This window comes from Gallinula chloropus (assembly GCF_964237585.1).
Source record: "Gallinula chloropus genome assembly, chromosome: 1".
Taxonomy (NCBI): domain Eukaryota; kingdom Metazoa; phylum Chordata; class Aves; order Gruiformes; family Rallidae; genus Gallinula; species Gallinula chloropus.
Genome location: NC_140085.1, coordinates 210402824 through 210430089, shown reverse-complemented (window position 1 = coordinate 210430089; position 27266 = coordinate 210402824). Strand labels below are relative to the sequence as shown.

At 43.3% G+C, this 27266-nt stretch overlaps 1 protein-coding gene across 1 annotated transcript in view; it reads left to right on the top strand.

The window, feature by feature from the left end:
- The window catches only part of LNX2 (ligand of numb-protein X 2), a 62782-nt gene that overhangs the window by 13257 nt on the left and 22259 nt on the right, over positions 1-27266 (top strand). Inside the window, exon 2 of the mRNA XM_084261297.1 lies at positions 20229-20733. Coding sequence (XP_084117423.1) covers positions 20333-20733 — 401 coding nt within the window. The 5' untranslated portion in view covers positions 20229-20332. The remainder of the gene's footprint in view (positions 1-20228; positions 20734-27266) is intronic.

The following is a 27266-nucleotide window of genomic DNA, read 5'->3' as shown; positions in this document are numbered from 1 at the left end:
GCCATGACCAAATGGAAGCAGAAATTAATCTAAAAGATGCAATTAAACTACTGATATATTCTGTGTAATATATAAAAGGAATTATTTTTCTCTCTGCATTTTGCTCACTTAACTTACCTTCTTCCATCTATCCTCCATCTCCGTAGAAGCGGGCTGAGGGATCACAGGGATGCAGGAGGGAGGATGCTGGGCTGCTGCCTGCCCCTCCAGGCTGCCTGAGGAGATGGTTGGGGCCATGAACAAGCCTCAGACCACCACGCTCTGACACTTCAGACTTGTGTAGCAGAAAAGTTGGGAGAATGGTGTTATCCAGGAAAAACTAATCTGCCTCTCAGTAGGGAAAATGGGCAGCATTTAACCCCTTCATTAAGCACCAGTGGTGAGCAGTACAGGAATTCCTACCAGCAGGTTTTGAGGAGGGTCATCTTCAAGATCTGACACTTCTGCTATCTTCAGTGAGACATTCTGATGTTTTGTGAAGAATTCAGAGATTAATTCACTGAAGGGAAAAACAGACTTTCCTCCCCCCCCACCCTCCCCATCCCTTTCCCTGTCTCACACCCCAGGTGACTATTGTCAAATTACACAAACACTGTTTATCTTTGAGAGCTTTCCCCAGTGGGATCCAACACTTGTAATAAATATTTTCATGCTTAAGCCTTTCCCTAGCTGTGGTCTGTCCCTTTTCTAATGCTTGTTGCCTAGTTAACCTAGCACATGAAATCCAAATTCTGTGGACGTGCTCTAACTGCAGGTAAGACCACTCAAGAAACCCCAAGTGCAGTTGTTAGGGAGGATTATGGTGAGTAAATGGAGTTCTTCACAAGAGTTGTGGAGCATCATTTTCTTTCAAAATATATTAGTGGCGTGGAAGAAGGCGAGCATCTCTGATAAAGTTTATTGCAATGGTAAACATTAGAAACAAGTCAGCAATATTGAGCAGTCCAGATCGTTTTGGGAGCTGCAGGCAGTTGCATGATGTATTACAATTTAAGCAGTATATTTTCTATAACATTGAGAGGCAGAAAACCTAAGCCATTTTCACAGGGTGAATGCATCCTGGAAACGTGCAGTAGTCATTGTGATTAACCATTGGAAACCAGCTCTGTGTTCAGTCCCACAGTAAGATGCCAAAGAGTCTTTGAGAAAGGATAGGTGAGGGAGTATCAACAAAGAACCCTGGGGTGCTCTTGCTGGGGTGTGGGGCACAAGGGACTTGCTGGTTTCTGATGTAAACACTCCTGAAACACATGAAAGCTGGAAAGACTGAAAAAAAATACCCCACCCAAGAATTATTAGAGGTTTCTTTATGGTATTTATTCAAGAACCCTTATTTCTTCATCTAATTGGTAAATAAATTGTAGTCCATAAAAGTAAAGGGATAATTTTAAAGAGATGTTTGCATATCTGCTGGCATCACTGACAGCTAATACAGCAAGGTAGGCTTGGTAATCGGTTGCTACAGGCTGAGTAAATACCATAAACACTTAGAGAAGGGAAACCTCATGAAGGGTAAACATGAGTAGCTAATACCAGTGTGTAAAGATTTCTCTGTTGGGTGAAAAATTGCAGAAGTGTGTATTTAACATGTACACCCAAACTGATTACTTCAGCTAGGTACATCATACTGTGGTGCTGTTGGGATCTGCACTTCACCAGACAATTTATATTAATATAAATATGATTATATTAATTAATGCTGTTCCTGTAGTAGGTGGGCAGGGAGTCAACGCTGTGTAAAGGCACTGATGTCATCCCAGGGCTGCCTATATGGGGGACAAGTGGGACCAGAGATCCTGAGACTAATGTATGAGGCAGTCCCATCCTCCCATCATATTGCTGCTGTGGTATCACCCACTGAGGTCCATTTAGTGGCACATTGTTGAGTCCTGTAAGAAAAGTCTTTTAGCCTGGCAGTCCACTTTCCAGTGGAGACTGCTATGTTTGAAGAGTCTCTTCAGTCTGTTATTTTAAATTATGTATGCCCCAAAGCAGGTAGAAATGAATGCTTGCCAGTGTGTCCATTAGATAGGGAGATGGACAGCTCATAAATTCAGATGTTGCTCTCTTTCATGTTGAGTCAAATAGACTTTGATGGTTGTAATGTAACAGCATAAAGGCATTTTGAGTTTTGTGAAAGAAGGAATATTAATTCAGTCCAGCTTATGCCTGAAAAGTCAAAGAAAAAGCCTTTCACCTGCTTTGTTACATTGTTTTCCTAGCTTGGTAAATGCTGCTTCTCTGCTCTTACTTAATAAAGGATGTAGTAGCTGAAAGGAAACATTTCCCACTTGAAAGAAAAGGGTGAGAAACTGCAAAGCGAGTTTACAAGATCATCGAGAGAAATATTTCATGGGGTTTACAGAGCATGGAAGTGGGAGAACTACAGATATAAAATAATTCTCTAGTAAGGCTGTAGTTTGTTTGCAGTGGCTTGGGGTTCTTTCTTCCTGGCTCTCCTGTGTTTTTGAAGAGGTCATTGAAAAAGCCCATCAGAAGGGTTCGTGAGGGTTAATACCTTTATAGCCACCAGTGACTTCAAGGTTCTCAGGCAAAGGCATGAAGGAAGCAGAGTACACAGCGACTGTATCATGGACAGTATGTTCTGCCACAGCTTCCAAAGTTACAAACGTTACGGGTTCAAAACGTGTCTCCTCATATTTATGCACAACGCAGAGCAGCGCAGTTGCTCAGCTAAATAAACGGGACATTTTCAATTATAAGGTGCCATTACCTGTGTGTATTCTTGTCATTTGTGGGATCAGCGGGTGGTTAATTAAATTGCTCCTTTGGACTCTTCTGAAGGCTGCGTATTAATTATGCTGTAGCGGTGGTGTGCACATTTCTCAACTTTTTAATGAGGGTAAAAGTTGTTTACCTTTTCCCTTGGAAATAAGCATTTTTTTTTCCTTGAGGTTAGTATAATGTGAGGTTTTGTGGTGGGTTTTTATTTCTTTCCAATAATATCTCATTATTCAGCTGCTTATTGCAGTCATACGGCCATCCTCATTTTCCTGCTGCAAAGCACTGCTAAGACTGCAGAGGTGGTGGGTTTAAAGCCTGTGCTGATGGAGGGAATAGGTTAATTGTTCAGGAGCAGAACGTGCTTTCTTCAGCCATTCAGGCCTTTTGAAGACATGGATCCTGAATGCAAATTTGGGGCTCAAAGCCAAAATTTAAGCTCAGCCTAATGGCTGAGCAGGCAGAATCTGGCTGACCCCTCTACTCTTCATTGGTACTGAGAGCAGTGCTGGTGTTTGTGAGTTTGGAGGGAACCTTGTGGCAGCAGGGCTGGGCTGAGGAGCAACTTTCATGGGGCAAGGTGAAGGCTCTGCTTTTAGTATCATACAATAAATCATAGAATTATTTTGGTTGGGAAAGATCTTTGAGATCATCAGGTCCAATTGTTAGCACTGCACTGCCAAGACCACCACTAAACCATGTCCCTGAGCAGCACATCTACACAGCTTTTAAACACCTCCAGGGCTGGTGACTCACCTGCTTCCCCAGGCAGCCTGTTCCAGTGCTTGACAACCTGTTCAGTGAAGGACTTTTTCCCAATATCCAATCTAAACCTAGCAACTTGAGACCATTTCCTCTTATCCTTGTTACTGACATATAACTTGTTACTGACACCCACCTCACTATAACCTCCTTTCAGGGAGCTGCAGAGGGCGAGAAGGTCTCCTCTCAGCCTCCTCCAGGATCAACAGTCCCAGTTCCCTTAGCTGCTTCTCTTAAGACTTGTGCTCCAGACCCTTCACCACCTTCATAGCCTTTCTCTGGACACACTCCAGGGCCTCATGTCTGTCTTACAGTGAGGGGTCCAAAACTGAACACAGGACTTGAGGTGCGTCCCATCAGTGCAGAGTACACGGGGATGATCCCTTCTCTAGTCCTGTTGGCCACACTATTCCTGATACAAGCCAGGATGCTGGTGGCCCCTTCTTGACCACCTGGGCACACTGCTGGCTTATATTCACCTGGCTGTTGACCAACACTCCCAGGTCCTTTTCTGCCAGGCAGCTTTCCTGCCAGTCTTCCCCAAGAAACGTTGTTATGACCGAATATAGGGTTGTTGTGACCAAGCACAGAACCCAGCACTTGTTGAATAAAATAATCCCCTTCCTCTGCTGTGTGGCCAACACCACTCCTTTTCATGGTACAGATACCATGTTTCTTAACATGGTATCTTAGCAAGTGCCATTTCCACCCATCACTTTTTAATTTTAAAAATAAAAGCTAAAGGAAGCTCGTGTAGATGTAGAATAGGTGTGTTGGCAGAGGGGTGCTGTAGCTAGTATTGGTTTATGTTGGTTCTCCATAAGAAATGGTATATTACAGGCAGATGCTCAAACCAAAAATACCCCGTCCCTAGGCTAGTGTAAATATCATTGAAATCATTATTTTAGTGCCACTGGAAGAGGCCCTAGCAGAGGTCAAAAGTTTCCATAGCGCTCTAGATCCTTGAAATACCATTGGAAGTTTTCTCTCATGAGGAGTGGAATGGACCTTGCTTCTGATCAGACAATTTATTTAACTGGTCTGGTGGCCTCACCAGGGGTGATGTCTCATCTGGGCCGTGCAGCTCTTCTGTGCACCAGATGGACGTCAGTCCTCTTCATTACGCTGTTTATCCACGTCTGTTTGTTTAAGACCATGCCAAGCCAAGAACAGCCAAGAAAAACAGTTTTGGTCCTTTTTCAGATGGGTCATTACTTTGCAATCGTGTTTTCTCAAGAGGAGGCTGGTACAAAGACCACCCCGAAGTCTTCCAAAGCATCCACCGAGACCTCAAGCTGAACCCTTCACCGCTGCAGCATACTTGTCTACTGCTGATTTATGGTGGTGTTTGTAGGTTTAGGGGTTTTTTTTCTTCATCCACTTCATGGAACTGAGTAAGGGAAGGGAGAAGATGATGTCTGTAGGGATATGGTGGTTATTGCATTTAGCTGGCTGTAGGCTCTCCTGCTTGTCATTTGCGTTATATCCAATATAATGGAAAAATAATACCGAAGTATTCAATTTGAAAGTGGAGTTATTGAAGTCCAATATGTTGGACTTCATAAAAGCTGTCTTGGAAGACAGAGGTTTGCTGTTCATGAGTCTGCAGACACGCATTTTAGCTAGTATTCTGACAGCCAGGAAGTCATTGAAAGAAAATAATACTTTTTCTTTCTTCCTGTCCTGTTTTTATGGACAAAAGCAGAGGCATTTTTCAGGATGTAAACCTGACTTTCTGCACTAAATACCCCTCTAGCATTGAGACACCGAGTTATAAAACTGTAGAACGTGGAGACTTTTTCAGAAAGCATGCACAGTTTTGAGAGCGGTTCCAACATTTCATTTTCATTTTCTCCTTTAAAAAGCAGAATTTTCTTCAGTAGAGGAGGGGGGGGAAAGGAAAAAGAACGTTATATAATCCAATTTGTTGCTTTCCTTGCAAACACTGAGTTGCTTTACGTAACGTTCACAGCGCGCGGCGCACGGAGAGCGTGACAGAGGCTTGAAACGTCCTGTATCTGTTGTAAATCCACTGTATGTGTAGAGTTATTGTAAGTACTCCTGTGCCTGTGGTAACCCCACACATGCTTTGCTGGGTGTGCTTCCAGAGCTGCGATGCACTAGCTGTAGTAGCACCGTTTCATTATGCATTCATGAGAAACCGCTGGCGACATTTTAGCCCGCGGTTAATTTTAATGTTAGGTTTAGGACTTGAAAATGACACAGCGCAGGAGAGCGCCTGCAGATCTTTTTTACTCCGGCTCCTGCTCTGGTTAGTAGTATTTACTGAGCCACAGCTATTAGGGCTTTGCTCCTATTTGTGCGAGGTTAGGCGATTAGATGAACCTACTACTGCTTTCACTAAATCAAATCCCGAGAGCTGCTTAGTGATTATAGGAGGGGCTGGTCCTGTTTTAATTACCCAGCAGTGAATTAATTTGTGTATGCTGGCATGCCGACAGCCTTTTTTTCTTGAAGTTCCCTGTTGTCATGTGATATCCCCTCCTCCAAGAACAGCAGTATATTCTTCTTTTCCTTTATGTTGGGCAGGTACGCTGTGCTCCCTCCTTGCCTCCGCTGGGATGGAAGGGTAAGGAATGTGGGCTAAGAAGGTGATGAAGGGAAAGGGGCTGTGGTGCTCTGTGTTGCAGGTTTTGTAACAGATCCTCTGTGCCGGCTGCTGAGGAATCGTACCTGGGTGTTTCCAGGGCTCCGCTCGGCATTTTAAGGATGCTCTTCTTCAGAGGCTGAGCTCCCAGTGCTTAATTGCAGGTTAGACCCTGTGAGGAGAATTACAAACAAGGAATGAAGGGAATGCTTAGGATTCAGCTTGTTTCAAATGCACAGGCTATTCTAACCCGAAGTGTAAAGTGAGTCTCTCTGGAATTAGCTGGTTTGTGCTTTTTGGTTTTGGGGTTTTTGTTTTCCAGTGTTGGTTTTTTTTTTTTTTCCCCATTTCTCTTTCTGAAGGTTTTTCCTAAATTATGTGGTTCTCTGATATGTTGGATTTAACGGGTTGACGCTTTGCAAAATGTTGGGGTCAGAAATCTAAATTTCATTTGCATGGAAACAAAGGCTCTTTCCAGTGATTTGCATGTATGTATATGGCTTTTTAAAGATTAATCTTTTTTTTTTTTTCCCCTTTTGCTCAGTTGTAAAATTCAAGTTTAAAAACCCATTTAATGAATTGAGATTTCTGACATCTTTGTAGTCAGAAGGTGAGAAAGAGAAATGAAATAAAATGAAACACTCTGATATAGGCAGAGGTCAGTGTATGTTCTGGCTGAAATGAAACCAACGTCCTCCTTTCTCATGGCTATTTGTATTATTTATAAATGCATGAGATGTGTATCGAGGGGGTGGCTGGGAAATAAGCTCTTAAATGTGAAAGCTCTTTGGTATCCTAGGATACGTATGTAGTAATAATTGTACAGTTATCCATAAGGTTTTCCAACAGGCATCCTAGAAACCCTGGTAAACTTCCTTTATAATCACCTTGCAGAAAAGGCTTCTTGTTTCGCTGGGTGTTGTGCAGTGCGTGCAAACTTTAAGTAACACAAGTCCTCTGGTTAAGACTTTTTAAAAAACAAGAAAGGGTTGATATAGTTCTGAAAACCAGAGCAAGAAACAGAGGGATCGTGTGTTTGTTCCTTCTTTTTACTAAATCTTTCAGGATGTCTTGGTAGAAAAATAGAAGTTAAGGGCTCTAGCGTGCAGGTATTTTGAAATAACTGTATTTAAGATTTTCAGGTAGAAATGTTTGTCCCAGAAGAATCATACCTGTTTCACAGTTTTTCCAAGATTTGAGGAGGGGAAGAAGGGAGAGAGAAAATTGGGGGGTGGGGGGGCATGAGAGGCATCACGTCTGGCTGTTAGGAGATTTTTTTTAAATTGAAGATTTGAAATTGTTGGTGAGGTTTGTCTGTTTCGTGTATTTCCTTACAGTGAGCACGCCATGTACCAAGATAATTATTTGTGACAAGGTTTTATAGCTAGTTCATGGCGTGCTTTGACCCTGAGTTTGCAGCTAAATAGAAACCTCTGATCGAAAGCATCCCCTCGGTTGCATTCACAAGTCTGAAGGGAGTCAGGAGGGCAGTGGCGAATGTGGGTCTCCCCGCAGCAGGAGCCCCAGCAGACATGCTGTTCTCCAAATCTGGCATCGAAAAAGAAACCATAAAATCCACCTTCCATTGTGTATGGGAAAGGTGTGGTGATTTGTTTTCGTTTACTTAGGGAAAAAAAACCATTCTAGCTTTATTTAGTAGTAGGGATTAGCAACACCCCACGCTTTAACAGCAAAATAAATCGGTGCAGAATTCAACCTCACTGAAACTTTGTCTTCAGTTAAACAGGTCTGGATGGACAAGCAGCAAATCCAGCTTCATATCTTTCCAGGTCTGAAGTTTATAAAGGGAAATGTATGCAAATTACTCCTTCCAGCCAAAGGATGTTATATTCTGGTAGTAGCTTTCTAGTGTTAACTTCTCGGTTCTGTGAAAGGTTTTACCTTTTACATCTCCAAATGCTCCAGCTGGGATGGCCTTTTCAGGGCTCTTTCCTTTTCCCCTACGTTTTCTTGAGGATCACTCAATATATGGAGGCAGACTGGGTTGCCTGAGATTTTATGTGTTCTCATCCCATATGAGTGCTAATAAGAGCCAGTGCTGCTTGTAGTTAAATCTGCTGCTTTTAAAGTAAGATGTCTCCTTCAGATGAAAATCTCATCGTGTTCTTGACTGTACTTTTGGTTTTCAGATTGCATGCAGAAAGGATAGGATGAAGGCTTTTGATGACTCAGTCTGCCCACCTCTTGGTTCATTAAATTGGAATTATTAGCTTTTTTAACTCTCAAAACCAGTGAAAATCAAGGCTGGTATTATTGCAGTATTAAACAGTTCTTTAGAGGAAAGTGGAAAGTTCTTTATCTGACCCAAATGTCTGTGTCTAGCTGGAAACTAGGAACTATAGAGCAGAGTAATTCTTTCTGTGGAGGGGGGGCGATTCCCTCATACTTCTTTGTGTTACGAGTTTGATGCAGAAAGGGACCCTTCTCAGGATTTTCTTGGTATTCCTCAGCTTTTTAGTGACTCTGCCATGTGAAGATGACTTGTGGCGTGGTCTCTTTGACCTGTTAGACCCTGTTCCCTGGGCTGCTCTAAACGTGATAGTAGATTTGAGTCATTTCTTACAAAATCTGGACTTCATGAACCGGTAGCTTGCAGGTGAACGTCTGACTGATTCGCTGAATCTCCATTCTTCCTGAGAGGAGCAGAGAGGCTTTGATGTGTGTTATTTCCAAATAACCTGACCTTACCAACATGGCTGCTGCTTCTATATGGAGGGTAGACAGGTCCCTCTGGCAGCACTGGACCTTGTGTGGCATTTCTGGGGTCTCACCATTTTGGTGTGCACCACTTCTCCCTTTTTATGAAAAAGAGATAGATTGCATGGGAATGTGAGTCTCTATCTCAGAGACAGCACAGCTCCCAGTGCAGTAGGAGCGTCGTTGGTGATGGTTTCTGGCTCTTGGACAATACAGCAATTAAAAAAAAAAAGGACTTTAAAGTTTTTAAAATAAGTTTTATCTAAGCATCTGGTTTAAAACATGTGAAAGTGTTTAGCATGGGTTAGGAGTTAAAAAAAAAAAAAGAAAGTATTGAAACAAATGAGAGTTTGAATTTTTTATGTCTGTGAACCTAACCTAACTTGTTGAGAAGTGCTTGGTTTGGGAAAATGCACGTTGTGGTTAGGGAGTGCAAAGGAGATGGGTATTAGGGAGGCTGAACAGTCTGCCTCTTAAAGCCATTTTTCCAAAAGCAATGCTAATGAAGTAATATCCTTCAAAGCAAGACTGGTATTTTAAGAGCTAGCTCTTAAGGCTTGAATACATAGAAGAAATGAGGAAGTGAAAATTGTACCGTCCCCCACAGAACCTCGAATGCAAAATTTCAGCGTGCTGAGAAGAGATTGGAAAGGGAGGAGGAGGAGGAGGAGGAGGAGGAGAACGTTGGCTGCTTCCCAACGTAGCATGTTTCTGTCAGCCTCTGTTGCTGGAGCCATTTTGACCACAGATGCAGAAATTGGAGCCTGAAGTTAGGAATATGAGCATCCTACCTGGTGGGGGGCTCTTAGCGCAACGCTCCTTTCCCACTCTCCTCCCAGAATGTGGTGAAGCACAATTCCCCGCTGCAGTGAGTAAATTTCTTCTGTATGTTTTGCAAGTTCATTACTGGGTATCAGAGAACTGAAATGCATCTTTCTTTCATAACCCTAGGCCTTCTGTTGTTCAACAGCTCAGCTTTTATTTGCTAGACAAGTGTAGCAGTTGGAGCCCTGATGTCTCCCCACTCCACCAAACTTTTCCTGACCCTTCTCTCTATCTGCTTGTAGGACAAGTACCCTTCTCTGAGCGCTTAACCCTCTTGGGCTTCCATTGAACAGTCTTAGTTTTGTTTATTTCTGTATTTACAGTTACATAAATATAAATGTTATATAGAATATCTGCATATGGCCACCAGTTTGATGTGTTGCAGAGGTGCTACCACTTAGGTGGCTTTACAGTCATTTTCTTTGATTTGCCTCTAATTTGTACTACTCACTTCAAAGCAAATGATCTTCATTTGTCTGCCTTTGTTTAGGAATCTTATATTTTTGAACAAAGAGAAGGAGACTACTGAGGAGAGCGAACAGAAGCGCTGTAACAGCAGCTCAGCGCTCACTCCACATTATTCATTCTGCAAGGGGGAGGCAGAAGATTTGCTGCTTAATATTTAGCCCCTGTCACTCGTTTGAGAACACACACCAGGACCTGTTGGCTTAGTGCGTGTCACTATGCATCTCTGCTAACGTTTCCCCCTGAATATTAAAGGACTCTTTTCCAGCAGTGCTCCTACTGAAGTAGCTTCTTTCTGAGACCACTGACAGGATGCAGGGGGCACGCTGCAGCAGCCAAACTTTGCACCTCATGCAGATAAATAACTGCACTGTAAAAGCCTCCCCACATAATAGGTGCTGAAATTCTATTTTTAAATATATATATATTTAACTTGCAGTCAGACAGGCTAATAGGGAAAGGAAAAATATTTGGGGTTTGTTGTTGAGTTGTTTTTTCATTCAACAAATGTTGTCTCCACTCTTTTGTGGTGGTTGTGGACTTAGCATGGGCTGAAGCAGCAAATACATGGTTCTACAGCTGGACTAAAACCAAATGCAGTGTTTTCTTTGCTTCAGTATTCTTTGTCAAATCTGTATAACCAGACTAGACTTTACATAGTCAGCTCTATGTCCGCTTCCCTCTCTGAATCCTGTCTGGAGGCCCTAGATCAAGTATTAGTCTACTGTGTATGTAAAGACTTGTTTACATACAAAATATTCAAATGGGTTTTATTTATTTAAGATAGTATTTGTATAATTAAGACTACAGCTTCTAGATCTAACATGTTCTTGTTATGTAAATCCTGATGTTGTGTGGAGTCATTTGTTTTCAGTCTCTGTGCACAGAGCCCATCTATCCAAGGTACAGTCAGGTACGTATAGAGAGTGTAAGAAGACGATCTCAATGTAAAGTTAGTATTTTCTGACAAGCATCCTACAAAATAGCATAGAGGTATTTTGTGTAAATACCCCAGAGTGTGAGGTTATGCTGTCTTCTTCCTGTGTGCTCAAAGATCGGTTGGGTAGCTGGCTCTGAAAATAACTGCTTTACAGGGATCATAAGGAAAGAATCCCTGGAAATCAGGTGGAAATTAAGTTGTGTACAGCAGTAAACCAAAATGTCTTCACCAGAGCTAATAGGGAGAGGCACACCATCACCCTGAAGCCTTAAGAATCAAAGAACTTGCCTTTATTGTGGGGTCAGTCCAAGTGAGGGCGAGCGGATGGTACCCGGACATCGGTGCCATGGCAGCGCTTCCAGGACAAGTCAGCTGCTTGCCAAGGGGTGGCTGGAGTCATCACAGGTTTCCCCACTCCCTGGTCACGCTGGGTTACAGACCGCATGAGGTGGTTTTGCATGTGAACCAGTCACTCTGTGTACAGTACCCGTGCTCATGGGCAAGTTGTGTCTCCTGGCTAATTTGGCGTGTATGTAGGTAGCCTGAATTAAAACACTGTTTTGACTGTGGGCTGAAGAAGGCTTTTATTTTCTTTTTTGGAGAGTCCTGATGTGGTGATATTTATTTTCTTTCATCAGGGGAGAAAATAATCAGTCTCTAGGCAGGACAGACTGGTTTGGGGGATTGCCTTAGCTCTTCAAGTGATGCTCCCAAGCTGCCCCGGTGCTACTTCACAGGATGAGGCTGGAGGCTGAAGCCACAAACCTGTCTAGACCATCCCCATCCTCTGCCCTCTTTCTCCTGTACTCTCAGGTTTCTTCCTCTCACCATGGGTTGTCATGGGTTCCTCACAGCCAACGGACACTCACTCCCATGGAGGACTTCCCTGCAGAGCAAGGACAGCTTGTGGCTTATCATTTATCTGAGCTGGCTCTAAAGTGTGTCTACTTCACTCCATCTCACACAGATTGTAGAAATCCTTGTGTTGAGAGAGATTACTCTTTTTTTTGTTAGCTGGTTCCTAACAATGTAGTTTATCTTTCCAAATAGCTTTCCACCATCACTCAGGTTGCGGTTGATGGGAGAAACCAGCTGTAACATGTTATGCAAGGTGGCGTACACCCAAAGGAAGAGATGGGGCTGGTGTGTCTCTGAAAATAGTCAGTCCTGCGATTTAACTACCCAGAAAGTTCTTTTATCCTTTTTTCCACCCCTCCACCCCCAGCTTCTCTCTGTCATCAAAGCCATTTTGTGATTAATCCAAGTGTTGTCTCCCTGATTTTTCTCCATGCACACCCGTAGGGATGGGGGCTGGTTATACAGAAGAGCAGAAAAAGGGAATGTAGCTCACCACTTCCTTCTCTATTTTCTTTGAATCGCTTCAGCTCCTTAAAATTTGAATTAATCAAATCAGATTCTCTCTGTGCATACCCGGGAACCAGCTACATTTAATCTAGTTAAGTGTTTTCTGTTCATCCACAGAAGTCCTCGTTTCAGGGCAAAGTGCGCAGGGGAGGGCTTTCCAGAAGGTTTAGCATCTTGATGGACAGCTTTCTGCTGCCTTCATCTCTCCAAACAGAAAGGGTGGCACATATGGCAAGGGCTGGTGGACAGATTGCGCTGCAAAAAATAACCATGGAGGATAAGCAAATGTTTTACTCTTTCTTGCCTTTCTCCTCTGCTCCGTTAATGAGAAGAAAACCTCGCTAATTGTCTCCTTGAAGTGGATTTTTGACTGTTGGGGTACATTTTTTGCTCCCACTGGATATAAAAGCCCAGTGAGTTACAAGGGCAGTAATGACATATTGTTGTCATTATGCTCTTTGCTCTAGGAAGGGAATTTGTCTTTGGCTCTACCAGCAGGTAAGTGGGGTCATTTTCACTTTCAGTTCACTTTGCTTCTTTATATTTCTTTTTGTTTTTCACTGCTGTAAAATCCCAGAATGGATTGAAGCTTTGAAGGAGGTTTCACACAGAACTTTTTACACCCTCAGTCCTAAAATTTGCAAGCCTGCTTGGTTGTTGGGAAACCTGGGAGCATCTGGAGCCCCCAGGCACTTGTCCTGCATTGATGGTTTCTGTGGTGGGGTGGCTTCTGGCACCAGGCAGGGTTAGCCCTCCTTCCACTTAGTAGAAAAATGAATGTTGGGCATGGAAAATGGATCTTCCAAATTGTAAAGGTGGCCATCGCGCTGCCTCTCTTGTGAAACAGGTTGGCAGAGAAGGGCAAATACTTGTGAGCGAGATGGGAGAGGATGGGGTGCAAGTTCAAGTCCCTTCTGCTCTGGGGGGGTTCAGGCTTCCTGCAGGCCAGGAGAGCGGCCCAGCCACCCAAACCTGGGCGGCTCTTGTCTGGCTTGGCTGGTGTGTCTTAACTTCTTCCTAACAAGCAAAGTTTAATCTGTAGATATGTAGATGTATCTTTGTTAACTATTCATACTTTTGTCTCCTTCTAGTCTGAGATGATTTGTTGGATATAGCTTGTTGGATATAGACCTCTGTGGGGTCACAATCCTCATCTTCCCTGTCTCGTTTGAGACCGATTTGACTAAAGTAAAGCTATTTTAATCTCCTGCTCCCAAAATAGAAGCCATTCCATTTGTGCCACAGAAAATGGCTGCAGGATGATCTTCATGTGTTTGAGCAAAAACCTTCTGGCCACTTGTTTTATTTATCTCTGGGCACCGCGCCCTTCTCTTCCCTCCCGTTATCGAGCATCCCTGGGTGCGAGGTGCTGTGTTTGTGAGGTGGGCATCATCCATCTTCGGATGGCCTTCCCCTTCCCCTTGCTTTCCCCTTCCTTTACATTTCTCTGTTCCCTGGTAGCTCAGACCCCCTGGGGCTCATCTAGCAGCTGTGGGGCAGGGAGGGCAGCACAGGCATTCCTCCTGCCTGTCCTCTCGCCCCAGCAGCGAGTCTCACACAAGCCACTGTACAGTACAGCAGGGACCCTTAACGTCGCAGCGGTAATTAAAGCCCATAGCCCCCCGTTGCCACGGAAACACAGCACTCTACAAATACCCAACACAACTTACGGTCCTACTAATTTTCCCAAACACTCCTTATTTGCCAGATTTAAGCAGGGTTTCATTTTGCAACCTGGAAAAACGCCGTGCTCCAGAAATAACCCGGCAAGGGGAGCACGTCTGCACATCTTCTTTAGGATGTTGCATGTAAAAACCTGCACCCCTGAGGTGGGGGAAGGTAAAGCATCGCCTGCGACCCGTTGCCTTTGCAGCGATGATGCCACATCAATGTCTGGTGTAGGGCTGGCACCTTGGCTGCGTGGGCATCGCTTTGATGGAATAAAAGACAAGCACAGAGACAAAAAAATAAGCTGCGGAGAGGTGGTTTTACTGCAAAGCCAGCGTTGCCTGGTTGTGTGGTTCAGTGGAACAAAGTCACCGTTCAGGCACAGTTTTATTTAGTTGGAATATAAAAATCCGAGTCATTGTGCTGAATGACTTAAAAAAATGTAGAAAAACTGTTGCTCATTGGCACAAAAAATAGGTGTATTGGATAATTGGCATGTGGTGACAGGGTAGCTGCAGCATTAGCAGAAGCCTGCCCCTGTCTAACTGCTGTGCTCTGCCCATCGCTCGTAGGTTTTTTCCCTGACTTTGAGCTGCCAGATGCCATTTTTTGACAACACTTCCAGTTGTTTGCGTTTTCAAAAGAGGCAGAGTCTAACAGGATTACTGTCTCGTAAACTTGGGCTGGAATCGAATTGGGGTTTGGTGTTTTGAAGGCAGCGCAGCCCTCAGATGTCGGTGCAATTAACATGGATATTGTAAAGTCAATACAAGTTGCTAGTTCTGCTTCACTTGTTTGCTGTATGGCTTTAATATTAAAGCAGAGATTGTATCTAATAAGCTAGGTCACGCTTATTGGAAGATGTGGAATAACACTCTCCCCCTCTAGTGCTATGCACCAGCTATTTATTCTCATCATGTTTTTTATTACAGTTTCTGCTATCTTTTTTTCTTCTGCTCGAGCTAGGGTGTGCTTTGGAAACACCTCGGATCATCAGCCTGATGCTCTAATTCCTGGGAAGGATACTGGTCTGGGAACTAAGAACTGATGTTTCCTCTGTCAGGATGTGGTTTTAAGCAGTGGATGTAACCACTGTCTAGTTTCCCTCCCCTGGGGCTTGCGTAGATCTGCTCCTGGCTGCTAAGAGATCCTGTTCACAGCTCTGGCTTTTGGATAAAGCAAGGGAATTCAGTACCCTGCGATCCTTCCTAGCTTGGGTGCTCAGATGCCATGGCCACGGAGAACAGACTTCAGAAACCCTGTGACATTTTCAAGTTAAGCCAACCTTCCCTGAAATCCGGGGTGATGCCCACACCGTTGTTCAGAGTTACAGATCAATAAAGTTAGGCATTCCCTTGCAAGCACAAATCTGACAGATGAGGAAAGGACTATTTGAGTTCAGGGTTGTATAAAACCTTCACCGTAGCTGTTGTAACTTGTTCCCATACCCTCCCTTTCCCCACTGAGGAGGGATGTGAGAAGGGGATGTGCTGAGGCATTCCTGTGCTGCCAAGAGGCAGCAAAATTTTGAGCCCTCTGGGATGAGAAGCAGCAGCCAGCACTGGGGAGCCTTGAATCCAGAGGAAATACAGGTGGACATTTTCTCACCTGCAGTTGGTTTAAGCTACATGGTATAAATTAAACATCGATTCAGTGGTTGGCTGCATCGCAGTGAGAAGGTGTTTATTCTGGCATAGGGAGTTGTTAGCCACACAACAGAGAGATCTGCATCCCAGCTGTTTTGGGATACAGGGACACCGGAGTCCAGCAAAGGAACAGGGGTGTCATTCATCAAAGGGTGTTCCTTTGACCTTTGCTTTTGCTTGAGGAAAATTGCACAGGGTAGTAAAAAAACATAGGAAATTGTGGTATATTAAAGATAATTTTTAGAGAGATCGGTTCTGAGACAGGTATTTTCCTTAGTTGCTCGTTTCTGGTATCATCAGATTTTTTGGGTAAAATTTTGAACAGCTACTGGGCACTAAATCTCAATAACAGATTTCAGTAACAGAATTCAGATATAGGTTACTTAGATTTCTGAGAGCATTCGTTGCAAAATACGTATTTCCAATTAACTTGAAGGTGAAAATAGTATTAATTATTGGTGATATGTAAAAGAAGCCAGCCATTGTAAAAAGGCTAAATTATTGCTACAATTCCAGTTTGCTTGTGGTTTGTGTTTTTTCTTTTATAGTGCCTATTCAGACAGAAGGAATAGACATCATGAAATCTGATGTAGGTATAAAGCCTGACATCTTAGGCTTTTGTAAAAATGTGTCAGGCTTCTCCAAAGAATGTTAGTTGAATCAATAAGTCAGAACTGGAGGAGGCCTAAGGATAAGGCTTTTTCAGTCTAAAATCGCCCTCGTGCGCGCTCCACTTAAAAAAATGAAATAAAAAATTGCACAGTTGGATGTCCAGTGTTGCCCAGTTCCCAAGTGGATTGTGATTTAGAACTGAAAGCAGGGCACCACCTGCACTGTTCGGCTGTTGTAATGAAGTCCTGGGAGAATTATTTCCTAGGGAATTATATGACTGGAATAACAGGCCTGTCTGGCTCCTTTACCCTCTTTATATTTTTTATAATTCTGACTATTTTTTCCTGTTTGCAGCTTCCCTGAGCTGATAGCATCCCAAGGAGCTGGTGATTTGCAGTGATAAGAGATAGAGCAAATACTAGAAGGGATGCATAAAGAGGGTTGAAGTAGGCTATCAGAAATGGCAATGCTCTGCTTTGTGGATTTCAGGAGTATAATGCTTCACATCAGTGAAATTTACACCCTGCCTACCATCCCAGTTGTTGCTCAGATCACAAATACTGCTTATAAATTGGTATTTTGCACTGGGAACAGCCTGTAAAAAGTCTTGGAAGTGATAATTAAGGAGCTGAGTTATGGAGTGAGTACAAATCCTGGTGACGTGATTCCCCAGTCGTGGAACAGGCTTGCCCCAAGTGCAGCACAGCAGAGAGGGAAGCAGACAGCAATGTGAAAATGAAGAGATCTCAATGGGTTTTTTTCAGCTGTTGTTTTTTGGGGGATTTCTTTGGGTAGGGATAGTGGTCTTTGGTTTGGATTTATTATTTTTTTTAATCTTCCTGTTGCAATCCTCTGTCTGTTTCTCACGCAGCTCTGCCAGCAGAGAGATGGTGTGAGGGTGGTCATGTCAGGTGCAGAAAAAACGGTGGGGTTAGTTTATGTGGTATTTATTGATGGTTTAAGCTAACAGGGCACAGAGGAGGCTGAGAAGCAGACAGAAGCAATGTCAGCTGGCCCCTGGCCCAAACTGGCACCCCTGCAGCACAACACAGGGAAGGCCATGTCGTGCACTGTGGTTTATTTTCTGTGCAAAATTCATAGCCAGCTATTTTTAAAAGAAGTTCTTAAACACACAAAAAGGATTTAATTCCAGCCTCCTAAAAAAGGGGTGCAGGTATCTTTGACCATAGGAAGTATCAGAAGTGTCTCATGGATGTACTTACTGTATGATGCTGCCTGGTAGAATCACAGGGGTTGGAAGGGACCTGGAGAGATCATGGGGTCCAACTCCCCTGCCAAAGCAGCTCCCCAGCTCATATTGCACAGACAGGCGTCCAGACGGGGCTGGAATCTCTCCAGAGATGGAGACTCCACCACCTCCCTGGGCAGCCTGTCCCAGGGCTCTGGCACCCTCACTGGGGAAAAGTTCTTCCCCATGTTGGTGTGGAACTTCCTGTGCTCCAACTTGCAGCCATTGCCCCTTGTCCTGTCTCCACAGACACTGAAAAGGGGCTGCCCATTTCCCCTGCATCCCATACTTCAGATATTTATAAACATTAATAAGGTCCCCCCTTAGTCTTCTTTTCTCCAGGCTGAACAGTCCCAGCTCACTCAGCCTTTTCTCATAGGGGAGATGCTCCAGGCCCTTCATCATCTTTGTAGCCTCCTCTGGACTCTCTCCCTGTCTTCCTTATCCCAGGGAGCCCAGAACTGGACACAGTTCTGCAGCAGGCTGGCATATGAGTTGCGCAGACTTCAAAGGACAGAACTGCTAGAAGCCTTTAAGAGGGTGAATTCAAGATGCCCACTGTCAGGGGTGTGTAACTGGAGCTCTGAATGGTCCTTAGTGCACCAAATAGTCCCTGGGTTTTCCATAGACTTGCTCCTTTCTTGAGACCTTGTTTACTTTGAGAAGGAGGAAGAGTCGTGGTCATAGTCAGTAGTAGGAGTGGGTCTAGCATTTGGACAAGACACTCTTAAACTGTCTTTCTCTTCTCATTCTGCATGTCCCTGCCCTACCTGATGCAGGTACCCCAAGCTCAATACAATACACGCCGCGTGTTGCTCCCCTGGTGCCCTGAGCGGCAAAATAATTTGGTGAAGTCTCAAATCAGTGCAGCGTTTTTCTAGAACATTTTTCTGGTTTATTTTGCATTACATAAAGACCGACCATTAGACAGGGCTCATCCCTCTGCGTTAATCCACTAGCATGAACGCAGAGCGAGGGAGCTGCGGTTTGGGCACGCGGGCCCCGTGCGCCGCTCTCCTCATCTGCTCTCCAATCTTTGAACTCTTACATAATACCTTTAAGACTGTTTTTTGACTAATCTCTTTTGGGGTCTCATTTTGCATTCTTAGTCTCCGGTAACAAAGACCTCTATGCTCTTCCCTCATGAAATCCTTTCCAGAAGGTGCACATTATCTACTGCGAGGCAGGGCAACGATGAGCATCAATTTCCACAGCAGAATAGAAGCCTGGATTACAAATTACTATTTAATCCTTTTTGCGTCAAAGGATATAATAATCCTTGTAAAATGTGCTCTAAGTCTTGTGCTTGACTCTGCGAGGTTAAGGGGCAAAAACCAAAACAGGGATTCTCTTAAAGTAAGACAGGGTGGAATGCATGTGTTCCACATGAATTTCAGAATGTATTCATGACTGCATTTCAGCAGCTAAAAATAAAGATGATGGGCTGGTACCTAGACTAGCAGTTTTCATTTCTCCTCATGCTTGCTACTACTCTGCTAGAATACAGGGAGTGTCTGTCATGGGTGTTGCTTGCTGAATTGCAATAAACAATTTAGGCACAAAGCAAGCATTGCTCAAATTTTGCGGTGTTTTTTTCCCCTGCTGATGAGAACATTTACCAAAACTAATGAATGAGGAGGTCTCTTAAGGATGTGAGAAAAATTGTAGGATTTTCTAAATCATCCTGTTATGAGTGTCAAGCGGTGTGATTTTGTAAGGGACAGTGGGGTAAATAAGGTTGGGAAAGGCAAGGATTTAGCGTTTCAAATGACAGACTGATGGCTGCAGAGTTTCCCGGCCAAGCAGCTATTTTAAGAGGGGCAAAGTTTAATAACTTAGAAAATTTAGAAAATAAATCCCCCAGTGACAGACCTACAGTTGTTTGTCCGACGTGATTATTGTCACATCGAGTATGCGGTAATTTTGTGAGAGAAAAAGCAAAGTAGGTTGGTTGTTTGAAACCAGTAGCTCCAGATGATTAGTTTATTCCATATTTTTATTGCTGGCCTCTGTACTAAGTGAAACGTGGCATATTAGATACAATCAGTCCCTCTCATTGTGTAGCTGCCCACAGACAAAACCTGAATGTGAGTGGTGGTATATATGCAATATTACTAATGGAAAGAACAGAGTAAGCGGTTTGTTGCTGTTATTTTTTAATGCAATGCATTTAGACTTTAATGTGTAATATTCTGCATTAATAGTCAAAAGCCAAAAAAAAAAGAGAGTAGGACCAGATTAAAACTGTAATCTCATATTAAAGGCCACATTTAATTACTTGGTCATCTAACCATTATTGCACAGTAGGGTATTTTTGTGCTGGATGCTAATTGCACACTTCTAGTGTGACATTGCGTAATGCAGTGTCCTTGCTGTCACAAACTGGTCATCTTGCAGGTGAAAGCTGTGCAATGCAGCAGCTGTTATGAAGCTGTGCAACATTTATGTTGTAAAAGGAGTCGTACTCGCTGATTTTCTTCTTGCTGGCCTCTGTGCCAGTTCTGCAGCGAGCAGGAATAGCGGCCTTGCTGGTGTGTTTTGGTAAACCCAGGAGAAGCCAAAAGTTCTGACAAGAAACGTGAAAATCCATGCAAAATGAGTATTTTTTAATTTCTTCGTTTGTTGCAGGAAATGAGACTTGACTGAAGAACATAAGTCACCCTGGAAGACGTTGCTTCCCGCTGAGCAACCCCATCCTATGAGGAGGACCTGTCTGCCACCTTAGGTGTACAATGGGGACTACAGGTGACGACATGGCATCGGTGGAGCAGAACACCTCCCTGAACCCTCTGTGCTTCGAGTGTGGCCAGCAGCACTGGACAAGGGAGAACCACCTCTACAACTACCAGAACGAAGTGGATGACGACTTGGTCTGCCACATTTGCCTTCAGCCCTTGTTGCAGCCACTGGACACTCCCTGCGGACACACTTTCTGCTACAAGTGCCTAAGGAACTTTCTGCAGGAGAAGGATTTCTGCCCGCTGGATCGAAAAAGACTCCATTTTAAACTCTGCAAAAAATCCAGCATTCTTGTTCATAAACTCTTAGACAAGCTATTTGTTTTGTGCCCCTTCTCTGCCGTGTGTCAGGAAGTCATGCAGCGATGTGACCTGGCGGCGCATCTCAAAAACAGGTGAGCGGTGGAGGAGCTTTCATTGCATCTTCCTGATGGGCTGGGTAGGCCTGTTTGTGTAATAGAGACTGTGGGCAGGAGTGGGGAGAGGGTTGGTGGTGGATTTTATGTAGGAAGTGGTCTAGTCTGTAATTGTGCACAGCTAGAGTACCGGATCCTGTTTTGGACATGGCACCAGAAATAGTAACGAGAAAGCCATGGGGAGAAGGATGTCATTCATTAGAGGTCTCATAAACATGATTTAGCAGAAAAAGTTAAAGAAAAGTTGGGTTATTTTATGGTAGGAAGAAGAAGTCTGAAGGATGGGAAGAATGAGAGAGATGGTAACTCTATCTGCAAAGAGGAAGGAACTAGTGTGATAGGAACAAAGGAGGTTTAGTTCAGGTTTTAGGAAAAAAGGCTTTCTAATGGTCTGGCACTGGCATAGATTGCTTGGGTGGTGATTGTGTATCCCCCAATTTCAGAAGTGTTTCTAAACATGTTAAACCAACCTATATCAGGAACGGTTATGGCAGAATTGCTTCTGCTTTGAAGCAGGCAGATGGATGGAGCATCTCTCAAAGACTCCTGCAAGATCCCTTTTTCTGTTTTAGAGAAAAATCTGTTTAGTGAACAGGTTGATGGTGTGTCATGCGAGCATGATGTGCTCTGTAGGATTTGTTTGTTTTAATTGCTTATAGAACACTTCCAGCACCCTGTTAATTTGGTAGAAATTCATCACTTCGCAGCAGTGCAGGTTTTTGGTGCAGGTTCTGTGGGTGATTTTGTGTCAGAGAGACACATGCCAATGTTACCTGCATCTAAATGTTTGGGACCTTGCTTTGAGCTGTTAATAATTTTAACCCAATAGTCCTAAATATAAAAATACTAAAAGGAGGCTGTGATAGAAAGAGGGAAATAAAATTATTGTAAAGTTGGAGCCAATAAAGTGTGTCCCTTCCAACCTGGTATTCTATGATTAATAAATTTAGATAGAGAGGCACTTTGTACAATGCCGACTAGTGCACTTTGTTTTTCCAGCAATGGAATTGCCTCTTTACCATGTGTGTGGTACCCTGCTCCATGAAGATGTTTCATTCTTCTCTGCAAGGCAAAGCCATTTTTCTAATGGAAAAACGTTAAGCTGGTTTTGAGGGATACATTTGACTTCTTTTGTTTCCTCCATAGGTTGGAGAATAATTTCAGCAAATAGCTTTTTTTAAATCATTTGCTATTTTGTTACATGAGTCATGAACAAAGACTTGGGCATACCATTTATGTTAAAGCCAAAATATGGTGGAATTAATCACAAGGTTGGAAGAGACCTTTGAAGATCATCAAGTCCAACCATTCCCGGGGCTAAAATAATATCTATTCTAGACTAACTTTAAACTTCTAGTAATTGATGAAATTATAAGAAAATTAAGTAGCGAATGAAGTTCCATATTCAAAGGAAATGCATCAGACTTCAGAGGATCCAGTGCAGGGGAACTGCATCCTCTACCAGAAAACATTCCCTGTGTACAGCTCCTATTTGAAAAGCTGTGTTGGTTTTGTGGAGAGAGGTTTCAGAAAAGTATGTAACTGTCCCTGCAGAAAAGCATCAAACCCAGGATAAGAAGCATTGTGCATATCCATTGTACATAGACAAAAGGCACTTGAGAAATACAATTCTCTATGTGAGTGGTTATGTCAGCAGCGTTTGTAACAAGCAGCGTATTGTCTGGTGACTTCTCTCAAAAATGGATGGTAGGAGTTCCAGCTCCTGTGGCCTCCTCACTCATCAGCTAAGATGAGATCTTTTTATTTCCAGGACTTCATCATGGGCTTTGTTCTTACCTGGTTTACTTACCTTTTTTTCCCCCCCCTTTTTATTTTTTAAACCCGCCTGTATGAACTTCATCGCTTGCCCATTTCATGAGGTTTGGTAATCGTGTCTGTGCTGGCTCTTCAGGCAAAGAATCCTCCACAGTGGGCTTGAAAACCCTTAGGCCCAGAGGGAGGTACAGTGGTGGCTGCAGTGGGATGGGAAAAATATCCTTTCCTGTCCCCCTTGCTGAGAAGGGGGGTAATTAGCTGTGTGCCTGCTCTGCTCACCCTTAGTCCAGTCCAGCGCCACGCAGATGGAAAGATTTATTTGAGAGGTGCATGGATCTACCCCATGAACTTTCTCTTAGTCTTTGTCCATTTGGAGACTCTTGGAGACCATCTTCAGGTGAAAGGAGATGGTTTGGGAGTCAGGCGTGGTGTGGGTGTGCATGCAGGCAGGTAGGTGCTCTGCTGAGGAAGGGAAGAGAGCAGCCACTGCTGGCCCTGGAAACAGTTTGTTCACGTGCACATTTCCAGCATGCCCTCTTCCCTTCTTCCCCACATCCTGAAGGCTTACAGGGATTCAGAGCCTGGGAGGATCATGGATGTGCAGGACATGCGGCACCGCTATGGACTGTGGTGAGCCTGGAGCTGCCTGGGTTTTGGTGGTTGTATGTTCAGCCTGAACATACACATGTGCAGTATACATGTCAGGGAGGTACAGGGATGACTAGTGAGAAGCCTTTCTCTCTAGGTTTTTTTTGGGGGGGTTGTTTGTTGGTCTGTGGGTTCGGTTTGGGTTTTTTTTTATTTCTTCCCATGGTTTTTGTGCTAGCTTAGGCTCCTGCTTGTTTCCTCCAGGCAAGTAATTTCTGATCTATATGATGACTGAGGGTGGTGAAGAAGCCCAACTGTTTGTTTGATTCATAATCCTAATACTAAACTGATTTGATTTTAATAAAAGGCAAAATGCTAGCAAGACTCCTGCTACACATTTGGTTCAGCTTCTGGCTTCCCAGTGTCATTTCCCTCACCTCTTCAGTCCATTTTCCTTGGTTGGCATCTCTTTGAATGATATCAGGGCTGTTTACACAGGGCCACGTAGTTTATATGTACATGGAACACTGGGTATGCTCTCTTTAGGTATATATGAAATATTCATGTACTTAATGCACAAGGTTATTATAAAATCCGAGTGAGCTGAGTCACTAGCTTTTCCTGTTTGTCAGCTGGAAAAAAGCTTTCAGTTGCAGAAGGCTGCTCATTTTCAATTCCTTCTGTTGTCTTGGGATGCCGATACACATTTTGAGTGTATGGTGATTTACAGTTTTCAATTAAGTTTATTTGCAAACATCTGAACACCTGTAAATTACCATTGCTGACATAAACGATGGCTGCAACTGTGTATTTTGAATTTGATTTTACATGGATTACTGAATCCAGTAAAATTCTACTGCTGATCATTAAATGTAGGGAAGAAATATGAAATTGAGTATTATTATAATTTTTGAATTTTCACTGTAGCTTGCTATAAACCGGTCCCAGCAAGCCCTTACATGAGCTGGTTTGTATTTTGAAGAGATGCAGTATGGTTGGTTAGTTTTCACTGTCTAAAAACATTCACACTCGGGTTTTCCAGTGTTGTTTTAATCGGCTCCATCTGAGCATAAAAGCTGGAAGAAAATGTCATCGTCTCCACCAGGCACCTCAGAGCGTAAGGTTCCCTCAAGCAGCTCCAGCAAGGAGATGAGAGGCATGAGACACAAACTGGCTTACTTCATGGTCACTAATTGCACTTGGTGACACCTTGTTGCATAAAGAAAATGCTCCTGATTTGTCAGTCTCTCCGTTTCATGACATTCACTTGAGAACTGTGGTTTTCCCAGTTAAACACAGGGCACATAATGTGATTTAAAGGACAAAAAAAAAAAAGGGAAAAAAAAGAAAAGGAGTAATGCTGAGTTGTACTGTTTTTTTCCTGGTCACTTGGTGTAGAAAATTTGTTGATGTTTAGTAAAGTAGGTGCAGGTTCCACTTCTATGTATTGGAAGTATATTTATCAGAAGGAAATCTGACAGAGAAATATTGGGCTTTTCTGTGTATGGTTTTAATGCAGTGAATTCTTATGGATTATTCTGACCTGCAGAAACTCTGTGATACAAAAACATACTCTGAAATTCATACTTTTTCATGAGAGCATTTTGATTATATATTGCTTTTGAGTTGGGCTTCAGTTTTCCCCTCCTCTATTCTCCTATGGAAGTTCAAGTCGTGAGCCATTTTTCAACACATTTGAATGTTGAGGCCAACATTCACACCAATTTTATGCCAGGTTAAGTTTGAACTTTATGTAGGACTGTACTTTCTGAAATTGAAGAAAGAATTGAACTATTATTAATGTGTGGATTGAGATTAACAAGACCAATGGGAAAATTGGTTATGTAGATAAGAATTTTATCATTGGAAATCTTGGCAATCCCAGCTATTTTGGTGTTTATGACAGTGCTGCCAAGTCCTGTTCTTCCCACCCAGTCCCACATTAGCTGCAAGCACCGTCCCTACCCTGTGCTTTGCCTCACCAGGAGAAGTGTAGAGGATCTGTAGGATTTAACCCTCTTTTGCCTCCTCTGCAGATGGGCAGCTGATCTGGAGTTTCTCCATGCCCCACAGACTCTTTCCATTGCTGGAAAGCCAGAGGATCTTTCTATGATTGTCCCCTGCTCTGAATCCACCTGGCTTCTTGTAGGGTCCTCAGATTGTTGAGTATGAGAGAGAAATGTGCAACAAACCCACTCTTTTTTCCTTTTCCTCAGTCTTCTCTAATTCCCAAACCGAGATAATTCCCAGTGCCAACTTTTCTTTCTTTTTTTTTCTTTTTCTTTTTGCTAGCAAAAGAACAAACAAGACCTAAACACAACTTTCCGAAGCAGAACTGTGTTTTACTCTGAATTGCAGCTGTAAATCTTGCCAGAATTGCTGCTTAAGGTCACTTTGCTGGCAAAGTTTTATGAGCAATAGCAAAGGCATTCGGGTTCCTTCTCTGCAGTCCTTGCTTAAATTCATCTCCTGCTTGGAAAACGATTTAGTGCAACTGGTTTGAGGCTATTTGGTGTATTTGCTTTTATCGAACCTCCAGACTGGGCAGAAGCTGGTGGTCTAAGTTACAATGAAGTCTTTCTTTTTCGTAGTCAGTGAGCAAATGTGTTTTTTGAGCCCCTACTGTTATTCCACGGACTACACTGTAAACTACATCTTAATTTTGTATGAAAGCTCTTTTTATCTGCAGAGAGGGATTGCTGCTAGTGTTCCAAGAAGGCAGCTTTTAAATGAGAAACCCAGCAGACTTGGCTGTAAAAAAAAAAATAAAGAAAGAAATGGAAGGGAAAACTTTTCTTCTCTGTCTGATATAGATTAAGAGAAGTTGAAGGTAAAAAGCTACACTTTGCCACCATCCACAACTGAGCAAAAGCTGGTGCTGAAGGGAGAAGGGGGGTGATGAATATAAGCACTTTACATCCCAAGAACAACTTCTCTCCAAGTTTTCCTATAAAATAATGTCACTCAGTTGCTTTAGCTGGTTGCTTCAGTATGCCTGTTCTTGAGCAGCTTCATTTCATGAAAGAAATTAAACAATTGCTTGACATTCTAAAAACACTCCTGCCTTTCTTCTTGCTCCTAGTCAAGATATTCTGGCTTTGTAGGTAGACATGAAATGCCACTCCTGTAAGACACATTTCAGTCTCATTTCAGCCCTTATTTATGCAATTTGTTGTATGGGAATGGATTCCTGTACCCATAAAAGCAATCTTCAGTGCTCATTTTGATCCTGAGATGCCCATCTGTGTACATAACTTGTTTACAAGATTTAGTCCAAAATGCTGTTTATCACAGCTATTTGGCAAAAACCAGAATTAGTGAGGGTGTGCACCTTCCCAGATTTATTGGCACTTGTTAACTGTTACAGCTGCTGTATAGCTTTGCTGTTTGTGAATAGTACATTCCTACTGCCAATAAAAATCTTTATGTTGCAAGTGGAAAAGAAAAATCTCCTTATTGCTGTGCTTGAATACCAGTCGTAGAATCGTAGAATGTGTAAGGTTGGAAGGGAGCTTTAAAGGTCATCTAGTCCAACCCTCCTGCAGTAAGCAGAGACATCTTCACTAGATCAGGTTGCTCAGAGCACCATCAAGCCTGACCTTGAATGTCTCCAGGGATGGGGCCTCCACTACCTCCCAGGGTAACCTGTTCCAATGATCCACCACCCTCATATTGAAGAACTTTTTCTTAATATCCAACAAAAATCTCCCCTTTTGGAGTTTAAAACCAGAACCCCTTGTCCTACTGCTACATGTCCTCATGAACAGTTCTTCCACAGCTTTCTTACAGGCACCTTTCAGGTACTGGAAGGATGCTATAAAGTGCCCTTGGAGCCTTCTCTTCTCCAAGCTGAACAAGCCCAACTCTCTCAGCCTGTCTTCATAGGAGAGATGTTCTAACCCTTTGATCATTTTTATGGCCCTCCTCTGGACATGCTGCAACAGGTCCATGTGCTTCTTGTGTTGAGGGCTCCAAAGCTGGACACGGTATTCCACGTGAGGTCTCAGTAGAGCAGAACAGAGGGGCAGAATCCCCTCTCTCAATCTGCTCAGGCCACACTTCTTTTGATGCAGCCCAGGATGCAGTTGGCTTTCTGGGCTGCAGATGCACATTGGTGGCTCATGTCCAGCTTCTCATCCACAAGTAGT